Consider the following 26693-nt stretch of genomic DNA (forward strand, 5'->3'; position numbering starts at 1 on the left):
TATAGTCTTTGTCTTCATCTTCATCCAAAAAGACTTACCGGTACTTAAAAACATCCAAATACCTCCATGGTGCTCGTCTGTATAACTTAAACAAGTCTATATTTTAAGATTTAGTAGTCGACATGAGTGAGGTTTGAATTTTTGGGTGAACTATATCTTTAATAACCATGAGGTATGGAGTGAAAGTGACAATCAAATATAATTAAATAATAAGTAAACAAACATAGATTTTGACAAAAATCTTACAAAATAAAGAAGAGAAAAAATGTATAATTTGAAGGTTGAACTAAATAAATGTTGATACCTATTACCATAATAAATGGTTGGTAATATGAGTGCTAGTCACAGTGTCATCCACAAACATCGTGGTTCTTAACAAGTATGTCTCCCCTTAGTAATAAAATCATGAGGGACATAAAATTAAGACAATATCTCATAAATATGAGTGTTATAAAAACAAAAACAATAATAATTAAATAAATAAAACTGTATATAAGTGATACATTCTTTTCCCAGATTGTTTCCCAGATTCCCAGATTTCCAACTTCCCAGATTCCCAAATTCCAGAATTCCCAGATGCAAAACAAATAGACTCAAGGACTCATTCATTCCTCGGGCTATTAAATTGTACAATTCTGAGTTCGGGGGCAGGAGTGGAGCAAAAGTATCTTGATGTTCTGTTATATGTTAATCTTTGTATCCTTTGTCTTTGTTATTTTTATTTGATCTATGTTCTTTGTCTTTAGACTTGGATTGTATCATCTTGTTCTTTCTCTTTATTTCTTTTTCTTCTTGTTTTTATTTTATTTTTATGAATAATTGGTGTATTGCTGTGCCTAATTGAAAAAAAACAATTTCCCGAAGGAGACCTCCTGAGGGATCAATAAAGTTCTACCTAACCTAACCTAAATAAAATCATGTTTATCTTCTCGACACAACCAGCCTCAAAATCTTCTCCTGGCTCTGCTCGTCTCTCACCGTACTGACGGACGTCCACACAGATGGACTCGATGTCGGTGAGGTTCGCCGTGAGGGACCTCATGGTGGCACAGGTGGACCACATGTTGTAGAAGAGGAAGACCGGAACGGCGGAGAAGCCGAACACACCCAACCAGGCCACGCCCAAGATGTAGGTGAGGAAGACAAACTGGACAACAAGAGGAAGGTTGTTTTTTTTTAACTGTAAATGTCTTAAAAGTTCTATATGTTGATGAAATAAAGGAACAAACAACTTGAGAATTGTGAACTGCAGCAGTAAACAGCAAGCACTGCAGATGTTGGATTCTGCTGCTCTCCTGAGGTAAATATTAGTGCCCGGCTGTGTGTTTGGACATACCATTCCACTGATGCAGCGTCCGCAGATGGTGGTCTTGAACTCACTGTGCAGCTCCTTGACGGCACTGGTGGTGTAGAAGCCCTCGGCCAGCAGGATGATCCCGTACAGGAAGAAGAAGGAGGCGACGCCGTAGATGACGTACTGCATCAGCTGCACTCTGGAGGAACATCAACTCATGAGTGCCCACAAAAACTTTTTTTTTTTTAATGGGAAGATGTGATCAGATCCACAGTGGAGCAGAGACAGCAGGTGATTGATGGCTCTTGGTTGTTTCAGATGGCAGACATCTTAACTTCAACATCTCCCTCTAAAATTTACAGCTGCATAAAACAGAGCTGTCTCTTGTCAACCGGCTTTTACTGCCAAGACTAATGGAAGCTCCGCAAAAAAAGCCCATATTTGGATTCTTCTCTGGATTAAAGCTTCTTCGTCGGGTTTTCGATAAGAAAAATGAGCTTATGGTTGGAAACGATTGCACGGTGAGATCGGAGAGAGAGAGGGACACTTACACGTCGGTCAACATGGCGTGATCGCTGACCACTTTGGAGAAGTGGGCCTCCAGGATGGTCACGGTGCCGGTCAGCGCCACGTGCCCACAGCCGCAGAACAGGGCCACGCCCGAGAAGCAGAGGATGGTGGCGACCAGCGAGGCGTACGGCACGCCACCGAGGCATTTGATGCAGCACTCGAAGCAACCTGTGGAGGCAGGACAGAGACTTTGAGTCATCGCGGCCAACAAGATTCGATTCCACAGTTTCACAAGAAAAACTTGTGTTTCTGTTCAAACGGTTGACTCATGGAGATGCAAACAACCAACAACAAGTCTGTCTTAAAAGAACCCAGATGTGAACATGATAGCAGCTGCAGACACTTTTATGGAATTCCAGATCAACGTCTGGATTTTCACACCATCAGATGCGTTTGATGGAAACAGGGCGAAGGAGAAAAGCGTATGAAAGTCGTTCAGGGACACACAAACAAACCAGTGTTTCCAATCAGATCCACATGTTCTCAACAAAACGCTGTTGTCACAGAACATCCTGTTTTTAGAACCAACTTTCTATCTCGCTGGGTTTCTGTCTTCTCCTCACTCCAAGATCCAACTTTCCTTTCCCAGAGATAACAGATGGTTTGCTGCTGACACGACTCTGGAGAGAAGAGCAGGGAGCGCTGCTTTTTGACTATTTATGGGCGATGAAAGAACGTGAGCTGGGAGACGAAGAAAAGAACCCGGTTCGCAGCGTAAACAGTTTAAAGAGCTGCCGCTGGACAACTTGTCACATTCAGGTAGACTCGGGATTCTTGAAAGCTGACTCCGGGACGAAGCAGTGAACTTTCCTGGCGCGAAACGTCTCGTAGTAAAGGAATGAAAGTTTCCATGAGAGGTTGTATACCGTCGGAAATAATGATGGATCAGCTCGGGTTTAGGAAACAAACATTTTAGGGTATTTTTCGGACCATAAGGCACTTAAAGTCCTCTGGTGCTCATATGTCTTAACACTGGTTGTACTTACTGATTTTATTTTGCTCAGATATCAGTGAAAATATTAGCTACACAGTGAGTCTCAGTAGTATGATGCAAATATATGGAAACAACTCCATAGTATCCTAACTAGTAAGCCTAATGCTCCTATAATCTGGTGCACCTAATGGCACGAAAAAAAAATTGTAAGTCTCCCAGGTCTGCCCCTGGGCTTCCTCCCAGTTATACCTAGATAGTCGTCCATCCTGACAGTTGGTCTCTACAAAACTCAGTGACACCGTCGATCAGGTTCCTGATTGGCAGATGACGGCGACGATGACGGCAGGAGAATCAAGTCACAGCATTGAGATACGAAAAAGTGATTTCGAAATCTATCAAAAGTCGTTAAACAATGATTTATGTGAATAAATGTCAGATCTCATTAATAGATTGCCGTCAACATAAATTAACTTTGCAGACCAGCATTGACCCATGAGCAAAGTTACTAGACGTCTCAACAAACATGATGATGTTCTATCGCTGTTTTTTGTTTGCTTTTTCAAAGGCTTTCGAGCGGCAAAATCCACAAGTTAATTTCTTGACGAAGATGGTGGACTGGACCGCTTATTTACAGTGACAACAATGGCTGATGTCTAACGGTGTGTTTAAGCGTGGTCTGATAATAAATCCACGCTGCTGTTTTCACAGCTGGACGTGACACTCGGAGGTTCTGTGAGGAGAGGAAGCTCCGGAGCTGCCCTCAGATATAAACTGTTGCATCTGTTGACAAAAGGCTTTTGTGTGATGCAGACGACAAAGGAGCCACATCACACGGACACAATTCTCCTCCTTCAGTGAATGAGTTTTTTTTATTGTTTATTTATTGACATTATTCTTTCTCTATTTTCGATGTGTCAACATCAAGGCCAATGGGCTATATTTGGTCTGTAAAACAAGACTCATTTTAACTGCCATAAAAACTGCATCACCTCCAGTGTGTGTCAATATCATGATAGGATGATAATGTGTTTATGAGGTGTTGGTGAAACACAGAGAGGCTTAATGTTGAAACTTCAGCTACTAATGATTGTAACAGACTTACATCGCTTTTTGTACAGACCTTTTGGTTCATATTAATTTTGTTTGGCTCACTTTTAAATTAAGTTCTATACTTGTGGCGGATCAGTGTCAGAAACATAATGAATAAACCAGTTTTTTGCTTTGCTAGTAATACTTTGGGTCTTAATCTCATGATGGGTTTTGTAAGGCGAGTTCAGGTACAGGGATAAATATCCCTTATCCCAATATTTTCTGTTCAATATTGGCTCCTTCCGAGAAAGAGACTAAACGTAGAACAAAAGTTCTTCCAAATTGTCAGGAAGTCTGCTGTACTAGTGGTTTATTAACTGGGAGGAGGACCAGGATACTGTGGAGAGATAGGTATCAGTTAATGTTGGTTGTTGCTCCAGGAGTGCATGAGATATTCTTGGCCTTTTTACTTTGGTTGCTGCCCCCTTGACCCAAGCTCTTCAGGGGCATGTTTGCCGCATGATTGCAATCAAATTGTCTGTCATCCATTTGCGTTGTTGCAGTGCAATGTGGGACTCACAACGGCACAGTAAACATCTCATCAATATTTGGTTAATATGTTTTTAAAAGAAAAAAAAAGTCACTTTATATTTGACACGGCAAAATTCTAAATAGTTTACCAAACAGTTTAAACTAGAAATATTCAGGACAGCCTTCATTTATTTTGTATCTTTGATGAAGGTGTTATGACATTGTTGTTGCTCAACCCGTGTCTCGGCACAAGAGAAAGAAATTATAAGAAGAAGATCAAACACAGATGAGAAGCATTAAAGAACAAGCTGAACTATCACGATGATGGTCACATGGCGTGCATGTGCCTAGCAACATGTGTGAGAAGAAGGTGAGACAGACAAGTCGTTGAGAAAGTGACGCCTCAGACACATTAACGTCACAACAACAGAGGGACAGAAAACATAGAGAGTCCAAGAGGACACAAAGAGCTACTGTTGCAGCTCCAGACTGTCCATCACTCGGACTCTCGGGGCTCATTCAGAACAGCGGTGACCCTCGGCCTGCTCTTCCGGGCCACAGGCAGACATGCCCCACTGCTGAGCTCCATCCGGCAGCTCATACAACTCAGTCCAAATGAGCCACTTCACACTCCAGAGAGACTCGTATCGGACCATCTCATGAAAGACGGATCAGGCTGGTGGTGGGGATGACAACCCTCTTGCAATTACACTGCAGCTGCTTCATCTTCATCATCATCATAATCATCATTAATCCCCAACATTCCATCGGAAAAAATTTCCTACATCTGGATTAAAGAAATGTATCATCCAAGTGCTTCAAGGGGAACCAATTGAAGAGTTGCATTAGGAAATAGCACGGAAGAGAACTTTTAGAATCACATGAAATATATATAAAATGGGGTTTATGTTTTATTTTTTTAAACCCCTTTTCCTGATTCAAATCTTAATAATAATGTATAAGTATTTTTGTGTTATTATTACTATAATTCATGGTTTTATTTGTTTAAAAAAATGATTTCAAACTTTTTTTTTCCTCAGCTTGAAAACTTAGTGTATTTATTACATTTTTTAGAATTCTATTTCTTTAGATTTGTTTCAAAACTCTTGAGTCAAAATTGAACTTTTCTTATTGTTTTTTCTCTTAATTATTTACAGTATGTAATTTTTTTCTGTTATGTTTAGAGATTTCACAAATCTCTTATTTGGTTGTTTCCGTTTCTCCTGATGTAAATGCTGTTTTAAATTATGTTTTTTTAAAGGCCATTGTTTGCATTCAAAACTTTTTTGTTCGCAAACTTTTTGTCTATGATTAACAGAACCAGACAAGGGCTCAGGAACAAGCTCTTCCTTCTCATCTGCCCGGGGCGTCCGGGTCCATTAAAAACTCAGTCGCGGAGCCTCATTGCTTGCAGATGTGCTCCGACACAGCTAAGTGTTTGTTGTTTGTTGCCTCCACAAGGCGAGAGGCCAAAACACCATTTATGAGAAACAGCCTCATTTTCCTCACTCTTCTCCTTTAGCAGAATGAATCGTGAAAATGCCATAATGGCTGTAATGGTCCCTCTTGAGGGGGGGGGGGCACAGTAATCCACTCCTGCAAATGCGTTGCAGAGTGGTCTCTGTGTTTACCTACTGAGGAATCGTATGGCGTGTAGATAATAGACAGAGCCAAGGGAAGCTATGATGACAAAACAAGATGTAAACATAAACAAAAACATGTTGAAGATCCACATTTTGCGTTTATTATTCAAATTACTCGGATTAAAACCATGTTGCGGACTGTCAGACTCAGCACAGAACAGAAGATGATCAGAGACAAGTCAACACTTTCACCACGGATACCTCTTTGCTTACCATCACTGTTCTCCACTTACACGTCCTGATCTTCATCTAGTCAAACCTTCAACTCTATTTGATCAATCAAACAGGTCATCCTTATCTTCTTTATCTCTAACATTCTTGGTCCAGGACTCTCTCCCCTCCATGTGTCAAACCATCTGTCTTTCCTACCTTCTCTACAAGTTACTCTGTTGGACTCATCTCTGAACTTTCTGTTCAATGGAGACCTGAGTATCCTCAACTCTGACACTTCTAACTCTGCTTCTTGTCGGAGCCACGTTTCTGGAAAGAATGTTCCTCAACAACTGAAGCAGGGCCAGCCTCACTCAAACAAAAAAGCAGCACCATCTACACCACAAAACTGAGCAACAAATTTTCTTGGTAAAGAATTCCTGGAGCAATTTCAATATTATTAAGACTGAATAATATAAGACAGTTTTCCAGAAGAAGCTAAGAAGGTGATGCAGGGTGAGCAGAGCTGGTACTAAAGTTTGAAGAACGTTCATTTGGGACTCAAGCAGATGATGATAAGAAGGAAACTCCCTGGAGGCCGGACATTAACCATATTGTAAGATCCAAGAATTAACTTTTCACACCAATAACATAATCTAAGTTTCCCAATTTGCAGATGCAGCAATGATGTATCGAAGACTGTAACAGAAGTAACAGTGTTGACGCCAATGTGTCTTCTATACAATCACACATTCACCCGTGTGTTCCTGCCTTTTTAAGTTATTTGGTTCCATTTACGTAACGATTGCAAAATGGCTCAGAACTGTCCCTGGGACATTTGTAACCAAGCTGCACCATAAGTATTCAATTATAAAAAGCAGTGGAGTTTCTTTGACATGTCAAGATGCCAGTCTCTTTCATATGATACAAAAATTTCTGCTGGTTCACCGTCACTCCTGAATGGGATCACCTGGAGTCCAGGGCACGATTATCTCCACCGTGAGTTCCCAGAGCACCATTTCTTCTGAATAAACCTCTCCACATCATTTAGAAGCATGTTGGAAAAACAGCGTCCAGACACGGTCGTGCAGCTGGAACATCAACATTTACGCGCAGAGACCAGACTGACATTTAAACAATCCCCCACTGACTCTCGACTGGAGTCGAACCAACAGGCTGGAGAAGGTTAGCGCCTCGGTAAACACTCCACTCAAAGGAAGTGGACCAGGCCCTTTGTCGCTGCTCATTGGTGCTTCTTTTGTTCGGCCTCCGGGTCTCGCTTTTCCTCTGATGAAGTTTCCATGGATGTATTTCTCGTGTCCAGGAAAAATGCATCCTTTCAGCACATTCTCTGTTCCTATCTACGCCCAGACTTTCCTGAGTCCTTCTCCTGTTACCGGCCCAGTCCGCCTCCACTACAGATGTAGTCACACGTCGATCACTCAACCGGCCTCGTGAATCAATCATCATATCCACACCAAAGACCTACCATCCTGATGACCAAATTATTATGACCCCTTGGACACAGTAAGATGTTGGGTTTCCTCCAAGAGTTTAAAGAAAAACATACGAACTGTAGGTTAATTGATGACTTGTCCAATTGTATTAAGACTATTCATTGTTGCTGTTAAAATGTTCTGTCAGAAAGTGGTTTTGACCACGCATACATTTTTAATGGTGGACTAGAGAGACAGGACCAAAAGGTCTAGTTGACTTCTGTGACTGAGGCGGACTTTAAAGAGCAACAATTTCTCTTTTCTCTTTCTAAACAGAAAGTCAAATTTGTATGGCCTCTCGAGGAAAAGAGGAGAGGAAAAATATTTGCTCTTCTCATCAACAGGGTTGTGGAAAGTATGCGAAAGATACTCCAGCTCTTGCGTGGACTGACGACTGTACTGATAATAAAAGGAAACGTCAGTTTGGAATTTCAGAATTTGGCTAAGACAACTAGTCGGAGCACAACATTTGTGCTATTCCACTTTTGGTAAAAAATGATAAGGACAAGATTTGACATTATATAAGACTCATGTGATCTAAAAAAGATATCCCTCTGTTCAGGCATTTACCCTACTCAAACTTTTGTTTATAAGACGATCAGTAAACATCATCACAAGTTATTATCCATTATAATCAGATTAAATGATGGAGTCAGTTTGAACATGTACAACTAATTGGCTATATAAAGATCCATTTAAAGATCTGATACTAGGGAAAGAGTATAAAACTCTACATGTAAATTGACCTGTACACGGCAAAGGCTCCAGGGCAATATGTGGCCCCATAAATTCTAAAGAAGTTCACTAAATATCTCAGTGATTAAGCTTCCAGCTAATCAACTATCCAGAAAACTTTAGGGCTGAGAAAAAGAAAGGACATAAAGGAAGAAGAATAAGAAAATGTATCTCTAAAACAAGGAAAAAAAGTTCTGAATAAAGTTTTTATTTAGGTTACAGAGACATCCTACGTGACCTGGAACTATAGTTTTACTTGTTCATAGTCTGGGCCTCATAAAAGCAGTCAAAGGTCACGCTTTTTCTTTTTTTTTACTTTGTGATATATGATGAAAGAGGGAGGATTTTTGCATTGAAAAACAGCGATAAGAGGGATACACCGAGAAACAAACATGACTTTCTTTCAGAATGTTTGAGTCAATTTTTTTCACTTCGTTCAACATCGCTGCTCATTAAATTTGAAAAAAATGAATTAATCATGGAAAACTGTTAAAAAACAACTTCTAAGCTCATTTTGGTGAAAGAAAAGTTTGATCGGAAAAACACCAAATGTAGGAAGACGAAGAAAAGTTGTTGGAAAAGTGGTCGAAAGTCTTCAGGATGACCACAGAGGGGGCCGAGGAGGATCTTGGCCGTGTTTGTTTGGCAACAGCACAGTGAGCCGGCCCAGGGGCATGCTAATGAGAGGAAGGCTTTTCAGTCGGGGTGCAGGGGGGGCGCTGAAGTAGGGTCTTCTCACGGATACCAGACATCAGAGAGGGGGGGGGGGATCTGCGGAGGAGGGGGGCCGGAGGGGTCAGGGAAGTGAACTTCGCAGGAATCCCACAACAACAATCCCGATCTTTTTATTCTTCTGTATCATCACTGACATCATCCATGTGACGCTTTCACGCTTCCTTTCATGATTATCCAGCAGGTTTCCTGACACACAATCCTCGCCATTTGCTCATACATCTTTAAAGATTTAATTCAGGGAACATATAAAAGACATTTGAAACCCAGAGGGCGTCTGGATGACTGTTTCACGACTAACATGTTTGTTATTAAAGAATGAATCGCAACCGGCGGGTGAAAGAGCAAGATGCCAGTTATATAAAAAATGTTATTGCACTATAAGCAAGAAACATAAATCTATGTTTATTGAAGCCAAGAAGTTTTATTAAATTCAGTGGTTAATACAAAAGACATTAAATATTCTATTCAGGAATGAAGAACTAAGATTGTGTTGCATCATTTCAATAGAAAGTGATTCGTTTGCTTTAGCATTTATTTCTCAAAGTCAGAGATTAGTTCACACAAGAACAATTCCGAACGCTTTGGCTTGAATCGAGACCTGCCAAATGATCTCAGTGGTGAACAAGGAGTGGACTCACTTATGGTGTCGAGACAGACTCTCCTCAACTTGAGGACACAATCTGAATGGCCATGAATCTCTTACGAATGGACGTGGCTCCATTGTGGGTCAACCTCTCACGCTGTGAGTTGGTGGTGGGGGGGCTCTGAATGCCCCTAATTGTCCCGTCACCCATGAAGACCTGCAACCTGCTTGGCTCAAACCCACTTAAAGAGTTCTCAGGGGTTCAAATCTGAAGCCAAGTACCATGAAGATAAAGGCCGGAAACAATGGAGGACCCCTGAGAGCACAGAGGCCGAGATTGAAGTGAGACTTTGACTTTGAAATGTCAGCGGTAAAACCATCTACAGGTCTTATCATCGTCCCCCCAGAGGAACATAAGTGATCCTAATGTCTGCCTATTAGCAAAATAACTCAAAAACAGATTCCAACTACATGACCAGGACGGACAATGGGACAATGATTATGGTTTTATGGATTTCCATTTGGATTTAGGCTTTTTCCAAGAACAAATCAACGATACAATCTACAGAATAAGGCACATCTGGAACACCTCATCGTTGAGACGTCCTGACAAGATGCCGAGCTGGAACCAACCCATATCTATCTTTAGCCGTCTCTTCATTATCTTCATCTCTGATACTTCTTTGTTGTCGCCTACCTTTCACCTACTTACCATCACGAGAGCTCTACTGATATTTACCCGAGTGTTTCCTGTCAATGTAGCAAGTGAGCCTTTAAGCTTCAGCTACTGTTGTTCATATATAGACTTGTTTACATTTTTGGGAACAATTCCTCAGGTGGAGGCTTCAATACAAGATGGTGGTTACAGACGAGCACTATTTGCAGGTATTTGGATGTTTTTAAGTTTGTCACTTTGGACTAAGATACGATGATGCATTTTAGCCTGTAGCTCTAAAAAAGGAACAGATTACTCTAAAAATAAACACTATATAAATACACAGAACTTCTCTCTGTAAGAGGAGTGGCAGTTCTTCCATTTTGTTCCAAAACAGCATCGACGTGACTCAACCAAGCTGCACTAACTGCTGACATTACTGACCCAGTTGTAGCCACTCTCCACCGCTCAATCACATCTCGATGAATCACGGGAAGCCATCGACTGTTTTACAAAAAAGCCCCTCGCAAATTACCAGAGCCCGTCGCTTGACGACCCATTTACCTCATGAGTCTAACTACGGCGTCTCACATAAGCGCTTCGCCACATGGTCTATTTCTGCCGTAATTGATTACAGACAGAACGACTGGAGCTCAAAACCTAGATATACAACTATTATTACCATTTGAAAATGTGAAGCAGAATATAGGAAGGCTCTGTTTTCAGCCTCTGAAGGGAGCTTCTCTGTCTGTGACGGAAAAATACGATCCGTCCTCATCCATTAGAGCCAAATGCGGGGACAGTTGAGGAGATGAAACCCACAGACGACTGATTTATAACAAGTCCCTTGTTGAACTCTCCGTCACAAATCTAAACCAAAGAAAAGCGATTTTTCCTCAGTTTAACTAAAGCTCTTCGATCTATTGCTACAAATGTCACTCAACCACAGAGTGGACTAATACTAACCACATGTTGGTTGGAGAATGAAGTGCAGTTGTTTGTTTCAAGAGCTTTTATTTACTTTCCCATGAGAAGAGTAATTAATCACTCGAACAAATGAACCGCAGGTATGAAGGCCAGGACGTGACCTTTGACCAGGTAATAGTATTTCCAGTTCCAGAAATACTCATTGATGGATTTCCCTGCACGTTTAGATTTACCCTCCAGGTCAAATCTTGTTCAGTAATATGACCGAACAATGCCTCGAGTGCCTGACTCTGCACTTTTCTAATTGCACATTTCAGCTACCGACTTGCAAGGCTTGGAAACAACTTTACTTGGCGCCCGTCGACTTCGCAGCCCTAAAAGCTGCTGGCTTGTCCGAGGCCACTGTGGTTTGGCTACAAAAGTGTTGGAGGAAGACCACAAGGCACAGATGCTTGCCATTATCCAGGCTGGGTATCAGTGTCTTTAAGAGGAGAGGAACAATACCCAACACCAGAATCTTAATCCTTCATGAACGTATTCTGGAGTCAGGTTCGCAGATTAGGGCCAAAAAACAGAAACCTGGTAGACATTGTTCGGCCTCGCTGGGATTGTTAAAAAATGCTTTAAATCCTAATTATGGCTGGCATTGATGAATGCTTGTCAAGGAGAGTGGGGTCCCTCAAGGGTCAAAGCAAGACTCTTCCAAACATTTTCTACCACTAACTTTCAGTTGCCAGGAGTACCTCACGAGAACGGAAAACGATAGACATCCTTTCAACTTATTCTCTTAGAGGAACCGAGGTTCTGCTGCGTTTTTCCTGCATGACTTATAACCTCTAAAGGTTCACCCTCGTCTCCTAAAATAACCTATAAAAGTAGGTAAATCTACTAGTGGTTTTAAGTTATTATTATTAAGTTATCTATATTAAATATGGCGTATAAAAGAGGCAACATTTTAACCGTTTATCTAGAGGCAACATTGTCTCTGGTTCCTTCAGATCCTTCAGTGTAGTATTAGTTCTTTCTCTCTCTGGACAAACCACAGTAAAATCTGGGCTCTGATTGGTTGATATGCCCAACTTTTCATAAAAGTCCAGATTTTTTTTAAATGTTTGATAAAACAGATGGAGCTTTCTTGTGATCATTAATAAACCAATGAATCAATTTGCAGCTTTTCCAGTTTATCCATGATTTATGGTCATACAATTATGTATTTATTTATCATTTAGATTTTGACGTCATGAAATATGCTGCTGTTATCATGCTAGAAGCTTTTGACCTTAATTTTCAAGGAAATTACCACATGCAATAATTTAAAAAAAATTAGGAATAAACTTCAGTTCAAACACAGTTAGAATTAAATACAGATAAAAAGCTTTGTATATTCCAAATCCTGCTTGTTTATAAAAGGCATTCAGCACATGTGATGATGACCATGTATCCCACAGATCATCTTTTACTGTTATTAATCCTTTTAATATGATTGCTGCAGCTACAAGCACATTTATACCTAATGCAGGGCCACCAAGAGGAGCCACGTGATGTGGTGAAGTTGACTTGTTTTCATGATCAGACCTCGCCCTTTGGTAGGTCAACAGGTGACCTTGTTCAGAGAAACAAACATGCATCTGGTGAGTGTGACAAACTTTTCTTTTCAGTGTGTGTGTGTGTGCGCTCATGTCTCACACACCATATGTCCATTTAACACTGAAAACGCTCTGATATTTAAACATTCTCACACTCCAGCTGCTTTGATAAAATACAAACATGCATAATGAGGCGCAGGACCACGGAGACAGCCGACTCTGGCTAATCTGGGGTTCCCATGAAGCCCCCCCTCAGTGTCCTCCATGTCTCCGCCAGCTGCTGGGACCCCTCTCCCTCCACTCCTCCTGCCACTGCCATTGTTTTCCACCTCACTCTGCCAACCTCTGACCCAAGACTTCACCCTCTCCAGCACCCCCCTACTTTAGAAGGAGACCCCTCATTCATGCCAGCCTCTCAGACAGATTCATCGTGGGCGCTATGACAACAGCAGACCACTTCACACACACGGTGCTCCTTCTTTGTGCTCAAGTCCGGTTGCAAGATCCTGGTGGTGCCCGGACCCCCCTTCCTCCTTGACTCACCTTCCTCCCCCAGTAACCTGAACCTGACTTGTCCCCTGCAGAGGCGTGTTGGTCCACAGATTCGGCACATCAGTCATGGGTGAAGTTATTAGCATCAAGATACGACAGCAGGCTTTTTCTGATCCACATGGCGACCTGGTCAGTCCATTAGGTTATTGTTTCGGCACCGGTACACACATCTACCTCGCTGTTTGACATCAGTAATCCGGGCTTGATGTCTCTGTCGATCGTCAGGAGGATGAAGTGTAGACAATTACATGATTGTTTGTGTCTGTTGATCCTCAAACATGTAAAATGATGAGTTAAATACGATGTCAGTGAACACAACAGCCTGTCAACGAATGCAAAAAAAAATGATTGTGGTGCTGTCTGGACAACACACATTAATCTTCACGACCATGTAAATGAATGACGTAATCTAGAGGTTGACAGTACATAAGTACAAATACATTGTTAAAGAACTTACTTGAACAGTTTCTGAGGGACTATACTATATAACTCTATAACTCCTTTACTCTACACGTACAAGTACAATGGAGTAAATGTGCCTTCTGCTACAATTGTCACTAAAAGATCAATAATAATAATAATTCGGTATTGTAGAATTCAGAGTTTGTTAAAACAGAATCAAGTTTATAGGATACACAGGCATGGCAGCAGTGATCCTAGTTAACATAGTAAACTGGTTTACTGGTTAGCTAACACCAGAGACATAGCTGTGTGAAAAACATCTTTCATTATAATTTTAGTTGAGCTCTGCCAGCTAATACTATCCATATGTCTCAGTGCATAACCTTTAAAATAACCTTGTGTGGATGTTCTTTCATTTGTCTTGACACCAAAATATGCCCAAACATCATCTTTAAAAGCAGCAGGAGCATCTGTGTCCTCTTGTCCTCAGTCATCGCCTTGATTCCACCGTTTCTTTAGGTACGGAGGATGTAATGACGGCTGCAACCAGAAGTATAATTGGAATATTCATTGTGTATCGCTCTTTTCTTACACCCCTAATACAGATAGATTCATCTATTACCACTATAATCTACAGATAAAGATAAAGTCGTGAGTCCTTGTCAGTGTTGTAGAAGAATGTGGTCAGAGTCGATAATAAATTGTCTGGTGGAACAGTTGAGGAAACCAAACTCTGCCCGCTCCAGCAGCTTGTTTGTTGTTATGCTGTTTTCCCATCATGCCGGGGTCAAAAGCTTAAATGAGTTACGAGGTGTCTCGGAGGAGTCCCTACAGTTTCCAGTCTGCAGGGTCGACTGACATCTGGAACTTCCTCCCCAGATTGGCTGTCGGAGCTAAAACTGAGCGACACAAGCAAGTTTATTAAAGCATTGATGCATCTGTGAGTCGGAGTTCTCTGCGTCTATCCCTCCAGATATTGAATTTCCTGCATATGCTGCTGCTAAAGTGCTCACACACTTCAGGACTTCCTCCTTCCACGCTGTCACATTTTTCCCCAGAGAGACACATAATCATGTTTACTCAAACAATAAATCACATTCTCGACATGCGCCCTCCGCGAACAACATTTGAAACTGAAGGAGGTCTCAGTGGGTTTGTGAGAAAAACAGACATATTAAACTTTGAGTCGATGACCTTCAGGTCTCTTTGCGTCAATAAAATTTCACAAAAGATGCGTCATTGTGAAAGTAAAATCATGTAAGGGCCTCTTTGAGACACTTACCCTTGGTTTCATTTCCTCACTTCAGATTGACACAGAAGAATGAATAGAGTGAATAATTTTTTTTAATTTACAATTTATTATGATGGGAAAATGAACAGAAAGATTTTGGTGAAATTTCTGATTACAATTAGGATCGACAAACTTTTTGAAGGATTGGTGATTCTGTCAAAAAAAAAATGCAGGGCAACGAAGCTACATTTTCTTTCTCATGTTCAAGTGATCTCCAAAACTATTTCCAGACTCCAGCCCCAAAACAACCTCTAATGGGAACATGTTGATTATATATAGAATCTTTGGAAAATATTGCTATTGTGAACTTTTCATCTGTTCCTGCAGATGCATTTTTCTTCCACATTGATGGTTAAAAAATGAACTATTGACTGTTGGTTCTTGTCAGTTGTTACGGAAGACAGAGTGTTATAGTCTATAAAACTGGTCAGGACCAAGATTTTGGTCTGATCTTTAGCTTTGTAGAAGTAGAACAAAGCCAAAATGCGAACTCAAAAACATAAAGTGTTTCACATTTTGTGTGCGCATCTATTAAACACAGTACTCTTTTGTAACTTCTGTTTATTGCTTTTACATCCACAAAACCTAATAAACACAGAACACGGTGTATACAAGTCACTTTTCAGGTTGGTACAAAGCACAACCACACAAAGGCAAATGAAATTATATAAATAGGAAAATGAAAAAATGTTCCTCGACACCAATCGAGCTAGGACTAAGCATACATTTTTGTCAATAGCTTAATTCTTATTTGTGCAGGCTTTTCCATGATCTTCTGTCTTAAGTGTATTGGCCTTCTATAGTATATAGTTTTAACTGTGTATTGTTTTTGATTGTTTAAGTGCTATGGGACCCTGGTCTAGAAAGGCGCTTTAGAAATAACCATTACTTACTAATTTAAATGTTCACAATCACCAAAAGTACCCAGCAATTGCTCACCAACCCACCAGTTCTGTGCTGTAATATCAAATGTCAGGAAAATCTTCTAAAGGAACTTTTAGAGACAGTCATCTTCCACATCTGCTAAACATGTTTAAGTTTCTGTTTTCATGTATCCATCATGAACAGTAGATGCATCAAATGAATTTGGTCTTTAGTAAATGAATCCTGCCATATGAATTAACAGGAGTTCTAGAGGAATGTCTTTTACCATTATCATTTTATCTTGTCCTCAACATGTCCCCAAAATGTTTGTTTTGGCATCCCTGAATATGTGAGCGTGATCACAAACCATTCACCAACTTCTCCGCCACTTATCATTACAACAGAGGTTCTCTTACTACAAGAGAAATCTCTGGAGTCTAATAATAAATCTGGCGACCACAGGTAAGATTAGAAATCCACCGTCAATAGAGAGTTTAGCCTTCTCAGGTCTTTCTCCACCATATGGATGAAGGTGTCCGTGCTTCTCTTCTCAAGCTGGCCATGAATGTTCTACATGGGATCCTGAATATTGATGACAAAAGTCACACATGACGGCTCATTAAAATTCCAGTTTAATTCAGCCTGGTCGCAGCACTTGGCAGAGTCGCCGTGACAGGGCCCTTCATATGGTGAACACTTCTCTTCGCTCGGCTTCGGGGACCCCAGATGCTTTTGTCTTACGGTTGTTTAGCAGCTGGGTGAAAGCGGCGCGGACAAAGAGGTGACTGTGGAGGCTTGAATACGCTCGGCTGGCACACATCCAAAGCGCTCAATCCCGTCGCTCCCACCGTTGAGAAGCAGAATAATGAATTCTTCTCTCATGTCTCAAACATCATCTCAAGAAGAGGGAAATAACTGGAGGCCTCGTGTTTCCTCTCACTTCACCTGAGTTTCACATCAGCTAGAATAGATTCGTCTTCGTGAGACGCCGCGTCCCTTCAACTCATTTAACCCGCCTCACTTTTTGCCTTGTCTCGCTGTGTAACACCAGGGTGGAGACGACAAGAACCTCATGATGCTCAAAACAAACACAAAAGTCATGATTACAATATTTGCCAGTGACAATGACAAATGTGAGGGTTACTTATGTGAGTCACTGCAGTTACACCCGAAGTAGAAACTCCCTACATGACCGAGGGTAGCCCCTTTGAGGCTGGAAACCTCAGTCCCTCAGGAGAAAGGGTTTAAATAAATGAGGGGTCTCCATGTAGGGGGAGGCCACGGGGCAGAGCCAGAACAAAGTTTTTTAGGTCAGCATTAGGAGAAGCTCTCAGTTTCCAAATATTGTAACTGTGGTTAACCATGACTTTTTAATTTGATGAATTAAATAAAAATTTGTATTAAAACTTTTTTTTCTACCCCCTCCAAGGAAGTAAAGTGATCCAAGTTGAGTATATTTTATATTTTATATTACCACATGCACTGCCACAAACTTTGTTTTTTATTGTCCTTAGTAAGTGTTGTGCAAGAGACTTCCAGACTCAATCCTGCCATACCATTGTTTTCATATTTAAAAAATATATAAAATGTTTAAAAGGGAACCAAATCATATGAATCTACAGCAACTTTAGTGAGTAAAAAATAAAATAAATATAACGCATGATATGCCTTAATATGGGCAACTGTAGTTAAAACAATCTCATTAATAATTGTATGTTTTTCTCTAAAATATTTATATATATTGATATATAAAATGAAGCATTTATAACCAGAACCAGAGACAATTAGTTACGAACATAATAACGTGTGATCTTTTGTCTTTCAATTATATTCAAACCCTTTCTTTTTTTATAAAGGTAATTTATTGTTTTTTAGATGTAAATCTGAAAATAGCCCAAAAATAAACAGTTCACATCGTGATTTTATTCTCCTCATTGAAGGTATAGTTAGTTTCTTTTAAAGGGCCTACTCTGGCACACAGACCACACTTAAACTCCATCGATTGTGTCATATTATTTTTTTGCCTTACATTTTTACATCTTAACAAGTCGTTTCCATCACTGAGGGCGTTTTCAGGAGCATGAATATGACTTAATAGAAGTACGCTGGTGTTAGAATCCTAATGTAACTTCACTGGTGCCAGGTCTGGAGCGTCACTCCCTCCACCGCCTCTGCTTTTATTTGGATCAATTCAGCTGTTCATGCCTCGGTCAGGAGAAGTAGGTCATTCAGCGAGTTCTATATTGACCATTTGATCAATAGCGACTCATGTGATGCACAGAGAGCTCTTCAAAGCAAACAAGCGCTGTATTTTGGTGGCGCGGCGAATGCCAGCAGATAACAGGATGAATGAGCGTCTGTGTGAATGAGCGCTCATCAGCTGCAGGCTCTTTTTATTTGTGACAGAGCTTCTGGAACAATCATCGGACTGTGGAACAACAGTGATGCAGCTTCACTCACAAACAGCCTCGTCACAAATGTATGCAAGTATTTGACAGTTTAACCTTGACAGGAATTCTCTCACACAAGTTGTACTTTATATTTGGGATGTTTTATAGAGGATGCAGTGTTCGCCTGCTTGTCTGTGTCAGCAACTATTTCACATATTTCCATGGCTTCCTGTTTTGAGATTGTGAAGGTGATGCTCCGATGCTTCACACAATAGAAGTCCTTGTTCCAGAACGGACATTAAAGTAACAGTGAAGCTGTTATCATCCGAATATCGCTTTTTTAAGTTCATCTGACCCGGGAGACATAAAAATGTGGGACTGTGGTGCACATGTAAAGACCATCGCTCCAACAATGCATGAATACCTCCCACCAGTAGGTGGCAATGAAGAACATTGTCAGTAAGCGAGAACATCTATTAAAAAAGGGCAGCAAAAACTGTGTATATTAACATGAATTGTAATAGAAAATATTCCATTTTAAATTTGTAGAGTAACATTTTTTTCTAAATATTAGTAGGTCGACAAAATACATGCAACTTTTGGTGTGAAACCTTTTTATACGAAAACTAAAATGGAGGTTAAGGTTTATTAGGCGGGACTTTTTATCATAAAATAGTGAACACAAAATAGTAAAGGGATACTTTTTTTTTTTAAATATAGATACCTCTATATAGATAGATATAAATTAAAGACATGAAAAAAACAGAAGAATATTATTATAAATGAAAAAAAGAAACAAAACAAATCCAGTGTTGTGTATTAGGTGTACAGTACTACAGTACAAGTGATAAGAAAAAATTGAATGTTAAGTTGACGGATAAAGTAATACAATTTTTCAAATTAATACAAGGAAATGAATGATTATAAAAATCATAATTCTACTGTAAAGGATGAGAAAAATTGGGGATAAAAGACATTTGTTTTATTTATAGTTAATTATATTTGGAAAATAAAATACTTTAGGACTGGTGTAACGACACGTATACGTCTAAATATGTTAGTGCAGTAAAGGGCTGTGAAATGTGAGAGAAGGACAAAGTGGAGCTCTACAGGAAGCCAAAGACAAATTGGGTCCTGATCGGACTTAAGTGTTTCTGTTGAGAGCCGCTTGTAGCAGATGCACTCCGAGACTCGTAATTAACCAAAGATGCTGTAACGGCTCTTCTGCCAAATGGAGAAAAGCCCATAGTCCCCGTAACCATGGCGACGACTGCCTCATTATATCGGCCCGTAATTGCCGAGCAAGGTGACAGACGGCGGTTGTTGGTGCCGACAATAGAAATGTTGGAATCAGTCACAGAGGGACAGTGAACTGCACCAGAGGAGTTCATCTCTGCAGTGGAACACCTCAAACCTTCATCCATCACCCCGTTGTTGATCTGGAGAGTGAGGACCTGTGTCAACACTCAGTCTTCCCTCTCCTCGGCCTCCGGGGTCACGGCACACACCACCGGTGACGGTGATCTGAGAGGAGATGGTGATGAACCCGAGGTCCGACTGAGACACGTCCCAGACGCATGAGAAGGTCCTGACAGCTGCCATGTGTTTATCTGGAGGAACCAGGAGCCGCTGCAGATACAGTCTTGCTCAGGGATACCTCGAAAGAGCCCGAGCTGGGAGTGGAACCGTGACCTCCGGCTGATTGGAACGCAGGACTGGACAAAGTCAGGGAAGAACGTTGACTGCGAGTGTAAAGAGGAACTTGACAAGAACGGTATCGAGGGTAGTTTTTCCACATATTGTCAACCGGCACTCCAGGGTCAAGGAGAGCTGATCACATGACCAGAGATCCTCCACTTGAGTGAAGGAGCCGAGATTCTGTCGCAAAGCAGCTTGTTTTGCAACGTTTTAAGGAACATCTACACCACATTTTAAAAATAAAGAACAGCTGCATCTTCAAAAAAAACTTTTGAGAACTGCAAATGTTTTCAAAACTCGAACCAAACATCTGGTAAAAGAAAAGTCTCAAGCCTGACAGCACTTCAAGTCCATTGAACATTGATCATATGGTTGTGAAGCAACACGTCAAACCTTTGACAAATTAAAACTTATAAAACTCTTAATAATACTTAATTAGTAATTTGTGTATCTAAGAATTGTACATGTTGAATAGTTCATGTTTGTTTTCTGATTATCTAGTCTAGAGCTTAACTTCGTGACTCTAAGCTAATGTTTTATCAACTGTGACCTACATCGATGATTCAATAGATCACCTTTAATTAATTAAGAAATGGAGGCATCTCAAGTCTTTTTAATGGTTAATTCAGATAAAGCGTAGCTACAAAAAAATGTTTCTTAATGTATAATTATATGATCTGAAGGTATTTCAATGCGATCAGAATATTGATTTACAAAGTTTTTGATTTAATTAAAAGAAATGTGAGCATTGCATGTGTTTTTATTGAAAAACTAAATTCAACAGTTTCTATATTGAAAGGTTGAATTTGTTTCATGAAAATGTTATTTTCAAGCTAAATGCAGTTTTGCACAAATAGTTAAATATTTTAGCTTCAATTAGTCAATATATCTTTTTTTATTCGATATAGTTTTAATGTTTAGCCTTTTAAACTCAATAATGAAATGTTGGTGAAACTTGAATTGTTGAATTCAACTAATTCAAGAAATAATTAAATCATTCATTATTTTGATGTACCGATGGTGTTTATCTGGAAACAAATGCAGTATAATCTAACATACTGTACCTAACAGAAATCAAACAAACTCATACAAAGTATATAAGGGATTCTTTTTCACTCTCAAGCTATTATATCACTGGAACCAATGCTAACACGGCTAAAGCTAGGAGCTAGCAACTATTTAGAAACAGTATGATTTTCCAAGAAAATGTATCAGTAAAACTTAATAAAATAATTTTAGATAATAAGTTATAAAACAATGGTTTTGTCTTTTGAGGACAAAGAATATTAGAAAGATCTCATTTTATGTCGCTAATATGTTTCACCGTCGGTCTAAAAACATTACTTAAAAATCTATAAAGGTAGCATTTCAATTAGAATATTGTGCGAAGCTATAGATCATGTTCAGATGTTAAAACAATAGAATGCTTAAGACCAATTATACAACCTGGACTTAGACTTCAATAGGAGTCGTTTGAGAAATACCTTCACTAAGTGGACAACCTTAAATAAATGGAATCTGGTTTATGCATCAGCACCAAAGGCAAAAACATCTGGCAGGAAAAGCTTCGATGTCACCTGCAATGAACTCATGTTTCCTTCCATCACGCAAAGACAATGATGCAACACTTGATCTGCTCTGTGTTAAAAGTAAGTGCTGAAGTGAAACTTTTGTTTCCGTGTGTGTTGGGTGAGCCTACAGTCATGAGACCAGCCTGTTATTCAATCGAATCTTCTGAAGACATTTCCAGATCTACACACTATTTTGATGCGATGACAGTTCTGCCAGGAAGCTAGAGTAAAGTTTAGAGGGTTAGAAACATTCAACTTTCCTAATCTGTTCATTCAGAAGTCTGGAGGGAAATCCCTTCTACCGAGCAAGTGTTCTTGTGGACAGGAAGAGCACTCATCGTGTTTGTTTCCCCGGAACGTTTGAGAAAAAACCCACTCAAGTGGTGAAAAAGACCAGTTTCGGTTGTGGTGATAAAACATGTGGGGAGCTCTTAGACGCTGCAGTCATGTGACCACATAACCAAGTCAACAAAAGTGAAACCAAACTTTCTATATTTTAAGTTTGGATTCAAAATTTGTTAAAATAGGAATTCCAAAGAGAGAAAAAATATGTTAGACATAAAAGAAACTAGGAACGACTTGGAAGCCTAAACCTGTGACGCGACCATGTGAACCAGCAGGGGTCACTATTGCTGGGTCAACTCATCAAGACAGATAAAAAACTGACATGAACAATCCAGCATGTCGCCTCCTTCGGGGGCCAACAAAAACTCAAGCAAACTCAAAGTCCCCGAGGACGACGACCGGAACATCAAATCTGACCTCAGTCACATCCTGTCACAGCCACACGGACGTTTCTCTGCAGACTCGAGGAAAAACCAACGTTGTTAGCTTGTGATGTGCACGCTCTTGTGATCTAGTGCTCACTGGTTGGAGGGAGAAAAGAGGGTCTGTGGTTCACATCCCCTCTGTGATTCAGAGAACTTCCCTCGACGTTAATAAGAGCCAGTGAAGTCGCACAAAAGACTGGTTCCAAATTAGGAGCACAAAGACGCCTCTGTGCGAGCCTCAGTGAATTAATGAGCATTGATACATATTCTCACACCGTGTTCCTCTCCGGCGACAACACTAGACGCCACTGAGGGAATCCCACAATCATCATTGATGAACACATTTGGGAGAAAATCAGAGCCGGAAAAAAAAGCAGGACCAGATATGAGGAAGAGAAAGTAACTTCTTTCTTAAAATAGTCGAGGCCCTTTCATTCTGTAACTCTGTTCTTTCCCCGACAAAAACCCCTATTAAGAAAAGCAAACTAAAATAAAGATGATTAAAGAACTTTAGATTATTGAAAAGGATGATTCAATGTAAAGCACATTCATTCAATCAAGTAACACGAAACATGAACGTTGAAATTATACAGAGAAGTAGAAAGAATTACTTTGAACATCTATGGAAATACTTTATGTATTGACCAACCGAGGGGCCATTTGTGGTTCTATTATAGTGTAGAACAATGTGCCAAAAAATGCTTTATCATTGTGCTCTTCACAATGATCTTTTATAGACCTTTATAAATTTGCATTTTATTTTATTGTATGCATTTCTAAAATAGGAAGCATTTTTAAGCAACAAATATATGTTTATATTATATTAACAATTCAAAAAAATGCTTGAGAAGTTGACCAGGATTTTATTGGTGAAAAAAGTTGAGGTGCTAAATGTCCACAACAATGAAACATTTTTTCTGCCTCTCCATATTCAGGTTGTTTAAACAGAACTTTTGACTTGCTTTTTTTCTGTAAATCTATATTAAAATTCGAATAACTAACTAATGTGTTTGAATTAGATAAAATCAGCTTTCAAGAAGTATTATTTTATCTTTTTCATCATGATTAAAGCCTAGAATTAATTTTCCATTTGAAGTCATAAAAGTTTCTCATTCGTGAGAAAGGAAAGTTGTATCGTTTATGTAGTTGAACATCTCTTGGAAAACACAGGCGATGACAGGAAGTTCAGCAGAAGTGAAAATGTGTTTAAGATGAAGGCAAAAGTTGAAGAATAAAACAGGAAATAAAAAGTAATAACATTTCAAGTTCTCATTTTTATTGTTTAACTTCAATTTCTGAGCCTTTTTCGCTTTATTTTTTTCATTTCACTTCATAAGAGCGTCTATTTGGAAGTTTAGTTATTCATTTAAATTTCATCGCAGCATCACACCAGGCTCCCAGCACCAGGGCGGACCCTCGAACACAACAACACAACATCACTTCAAAAAGTTGTATGAATCACAACTTCTGAAACTTTAAAGTATTGATCAAATTATTGGGTATTTGTACATATTCATTTGTATATTGACGATGTGAATTTAGTGGCTTTAGTTCGGCGAGTGTTGAGGTTCAGTTTCGAGAAGAAGAGCAGCAGAAAGGTGATGATCCAGCAGGGCTGTGCAGTGTGTTGTCCTGCACGCTGATCCTGGTTTAACTCCAGTCCTGCTCCAGGACTCACTTAATCTCTCTAATCGCTTTCCTCAGGTCGCTCCAGAAACAAGGTCAGTAACACTGACGCGCAAAACTTTCAGAACCGAGCCGGTTCGCGAGGGTTGACCCCGTCAGACTCACCCATGTCTGTTGGTTCCTCGTAGGTTCCGAAGTAGTTTTGGTTTGAGAGAGCGGTCCCGGCGTCCTCGGTGTCGGGTCCAGGGATGCACACTGACGGCCCAGCTGCAGCCACTCACAACCCCGCGTCCCCGCGGAAGACAGCCCGTGACGTCACAGCCCGCACACGCCCACTCCTTTCTCTCTCACCCTCACCCTCACCCTCGCTGATCGAACCTTACCTGATGACACGAACAATCGGATCCATGTCATCGATTTAAGACGGGTCGTTTCTTTGGGGGCAGATTGTGAACTTTTACAACAAAAGTACGGAATCATCACCGGTCCATAATAAGTTCATCCTTGTTTCAATTGTTTTAATTTTAATATTTTATTTTAAACGAGATGAGATGGATAATTAAATCTGATTCAAAATAATTTCTATTCGTTGCTGATGGAAAACGCCCCACATCATTGTGTCAAAAAACAAACGAAAAAAACATCTTTACTCCCCCCTTAACCTTTTTTCACAACCTTCAATGTTTTACTGTCTAAATGTCTAATAATATAACGCTTGTGTAAATAACGTATTTTTTATTTTCATTGTAAATGCCAGTACATAATTTAGAATTTTTTTTTTCATTATTTAATTTATTATATTCAACATAAACAAAGTAAATAAAAGTGGTACATTTCATCTCATTGTAGCTAGAAATATTAGCCGCTAGCTGAGCTAGCAAGACTAGCATTCATTTCTCTTTTTTCTAAAAAAGAATTTGTACATTTTCTTTTTTCTATTATCATAATCATCATTTTAATGTGGCAATATGTCACATTTTTACATGATTATTTTTCTATATATTCTAGACTAGTTTCTTTTTCATTTATCAGTCATGTAATATAACTCTTTAGCTTTCATTTTAACAATGCTATTTACTACATTACTTCATGACCAAACTGTACAGCAGTGTTTTCATATTAAATACGTAGACTCTTTCATCTTACTAGGGTGATAAGACCAGACACAACAAGACCCCAAATATATATATATATACTGTATATATATATATATATATATATACAGTATATATACTGTATATATATATATATATATATATATATATACAGTATATATATATATACAGTATATATATATATGTATACAGTATATATATATATATATATATATATATATATATATATATATATATATATATATATATATATATATATATATGCTGTATGCGAGTTATGACGTTGCAGTTACACTGTTTTGTCATCATGGGGAGCCAGAAACAATGTGATCAATTCTAGACATGCTCTTGTAGTAACTAAAAAAAACGCTTTATTTATTTATATTGAAATTAACATTGAGAGATTTTCAGGTTTTTCTCCCCGTTCAAGGCTTCGTTTTCATAGAACAAACCTTCTTTCATTTGTTTCTAGACGTCCATTCCTCATCAGCTTGATTTTTTTAAGGCTCTAATGTTCGTCATTGCTTCTGAGAAAGTTGTAAAGTATCCTGCTCTGTGGTCAAAACAAGACCCATCACTGTCAGGGCTGTGAACGAGTATCCAGTAACCAAGGACGGCCAAGACGCCTCTTCAACCAGTTCAAGTGGGCTCTCAGAGATATTTCAAAGTCCAAGTGGTCGAGCAGAAAAGAAGTGAAAAATCGCTGAATTTCCCTGATTAAAGAAAGATCTCGTTGAGACGGGAACGCTGGGCTGCAAGTGTTGTGCGTGCATGTTCGGAGGATCTGCATGGGAACATTCCAGGACTGCTGGCTCTCTAAGGAGGACCAACAGCTGGCAAACAGCAGTAACACGACTGTCAACAAGCCGGACCGAGGGAATGACTTCAATCTTCTCAAACCTGCTGAGGTGCGAGTTTCAATCGAAGTGGACTCATCATCTTGTGATCCATTATCTGCTTTAACGAATGAACTGAGCCTGAGATACCTTATCTGGTCAGAGCAACACAGTGGATACGTTTCAAAGTGCGTCATAGACAAACAACAGCTGATTTTCATCATCTGTTTGTAATTCTTGTTTTTCATGTTCCCAGTTTAAGGCATGTTTTTCTTCGATAGCACCCACCGTGCAATCGAAGTGCTAGCGTGACAGCCCAGAATAGCTAACCTAGCAAGTATAGCATTCAAGTCATCCCCTAATATTTATCAATTAAAAAGAGAAAATAAATAAAACCCTTTGGGAACTTGCTTGCTTGAGACCTTGGCTCATGATCGGGGGTCACATTTTACCTTGTGACTGTTTTAAGGGAAGGAAAAGAGAAGGAAGGAACAAAATACGATGGAAACTAATATTTTTTTAAACTAATACAAAAAAGGGGTCACATTTTTTTTACAGAGAATAAATTGAACCTACCTAATCAAATATTTATAAACCTTTAATAGTAATAAATATTCACCAAAGAAAATGCAAAATCCTTTTTTACTCACTTTAATCTCAAAATTGCCTCCAATGTTTTGAGGGTCAAGAACATGTTATATTTTCTAAAC

At 39.6% G+C, this 26693-nt stretch overlaps 1 protein-coding gene across 2 annotated transcripts in view; it reads right to left on the reverse strand.

The window, feature by feature from the left end:
• gpm6bb (glycoprotein M6Bb) overlaps positions 1 to 24334 on the reverse strand; it is a 28983-nt gene extending 4649 nt beyond the window's left edge. For both annotated transcript variants that reach the window (XM_087803657.1, XM_087803658.1), the window contains exons 1-4: positions 24198 to 24334; positions 1846 to 2032; positions 1337 to 1493; positions 979 to 1147 (exon numbers count right to left, since the gene is read on the reverse strand). In XM_087803657.1, coding sequence (XP_087659783.1) covers positions 979 to 1147; positions 1337 to 1493; positions 1846 to 2032; positions 24198 to 24201 — 517 coding nt within the window. In that variant the 5' untranslated portion in view covers positions 24202 to 24334. The remainder of the gene's footprint in view (positions 1 to 978; positions 1148 to 1336; positions 1494 to 1845; positions 2033 to 24197) is intronic.
• Between the last annotated feature and the right edge of the window lie 2359 nt (positions 24335 to 26693).

The sequence above is a fragment of the Callionymus lyra genome, chromosome 12, assembly GCF_982586985.1.
Source record: "Callionymus lyra chromosome 12, fCalLyr1.hap1.1, whole genome shotgun sequence".
NCBI classification, from domain to species: Eukaryota; Metazoa; Chordata; class Actinopteri; order Syngnathiformes; family Callionymidae; genus Callionymus; species Callionymus lyra.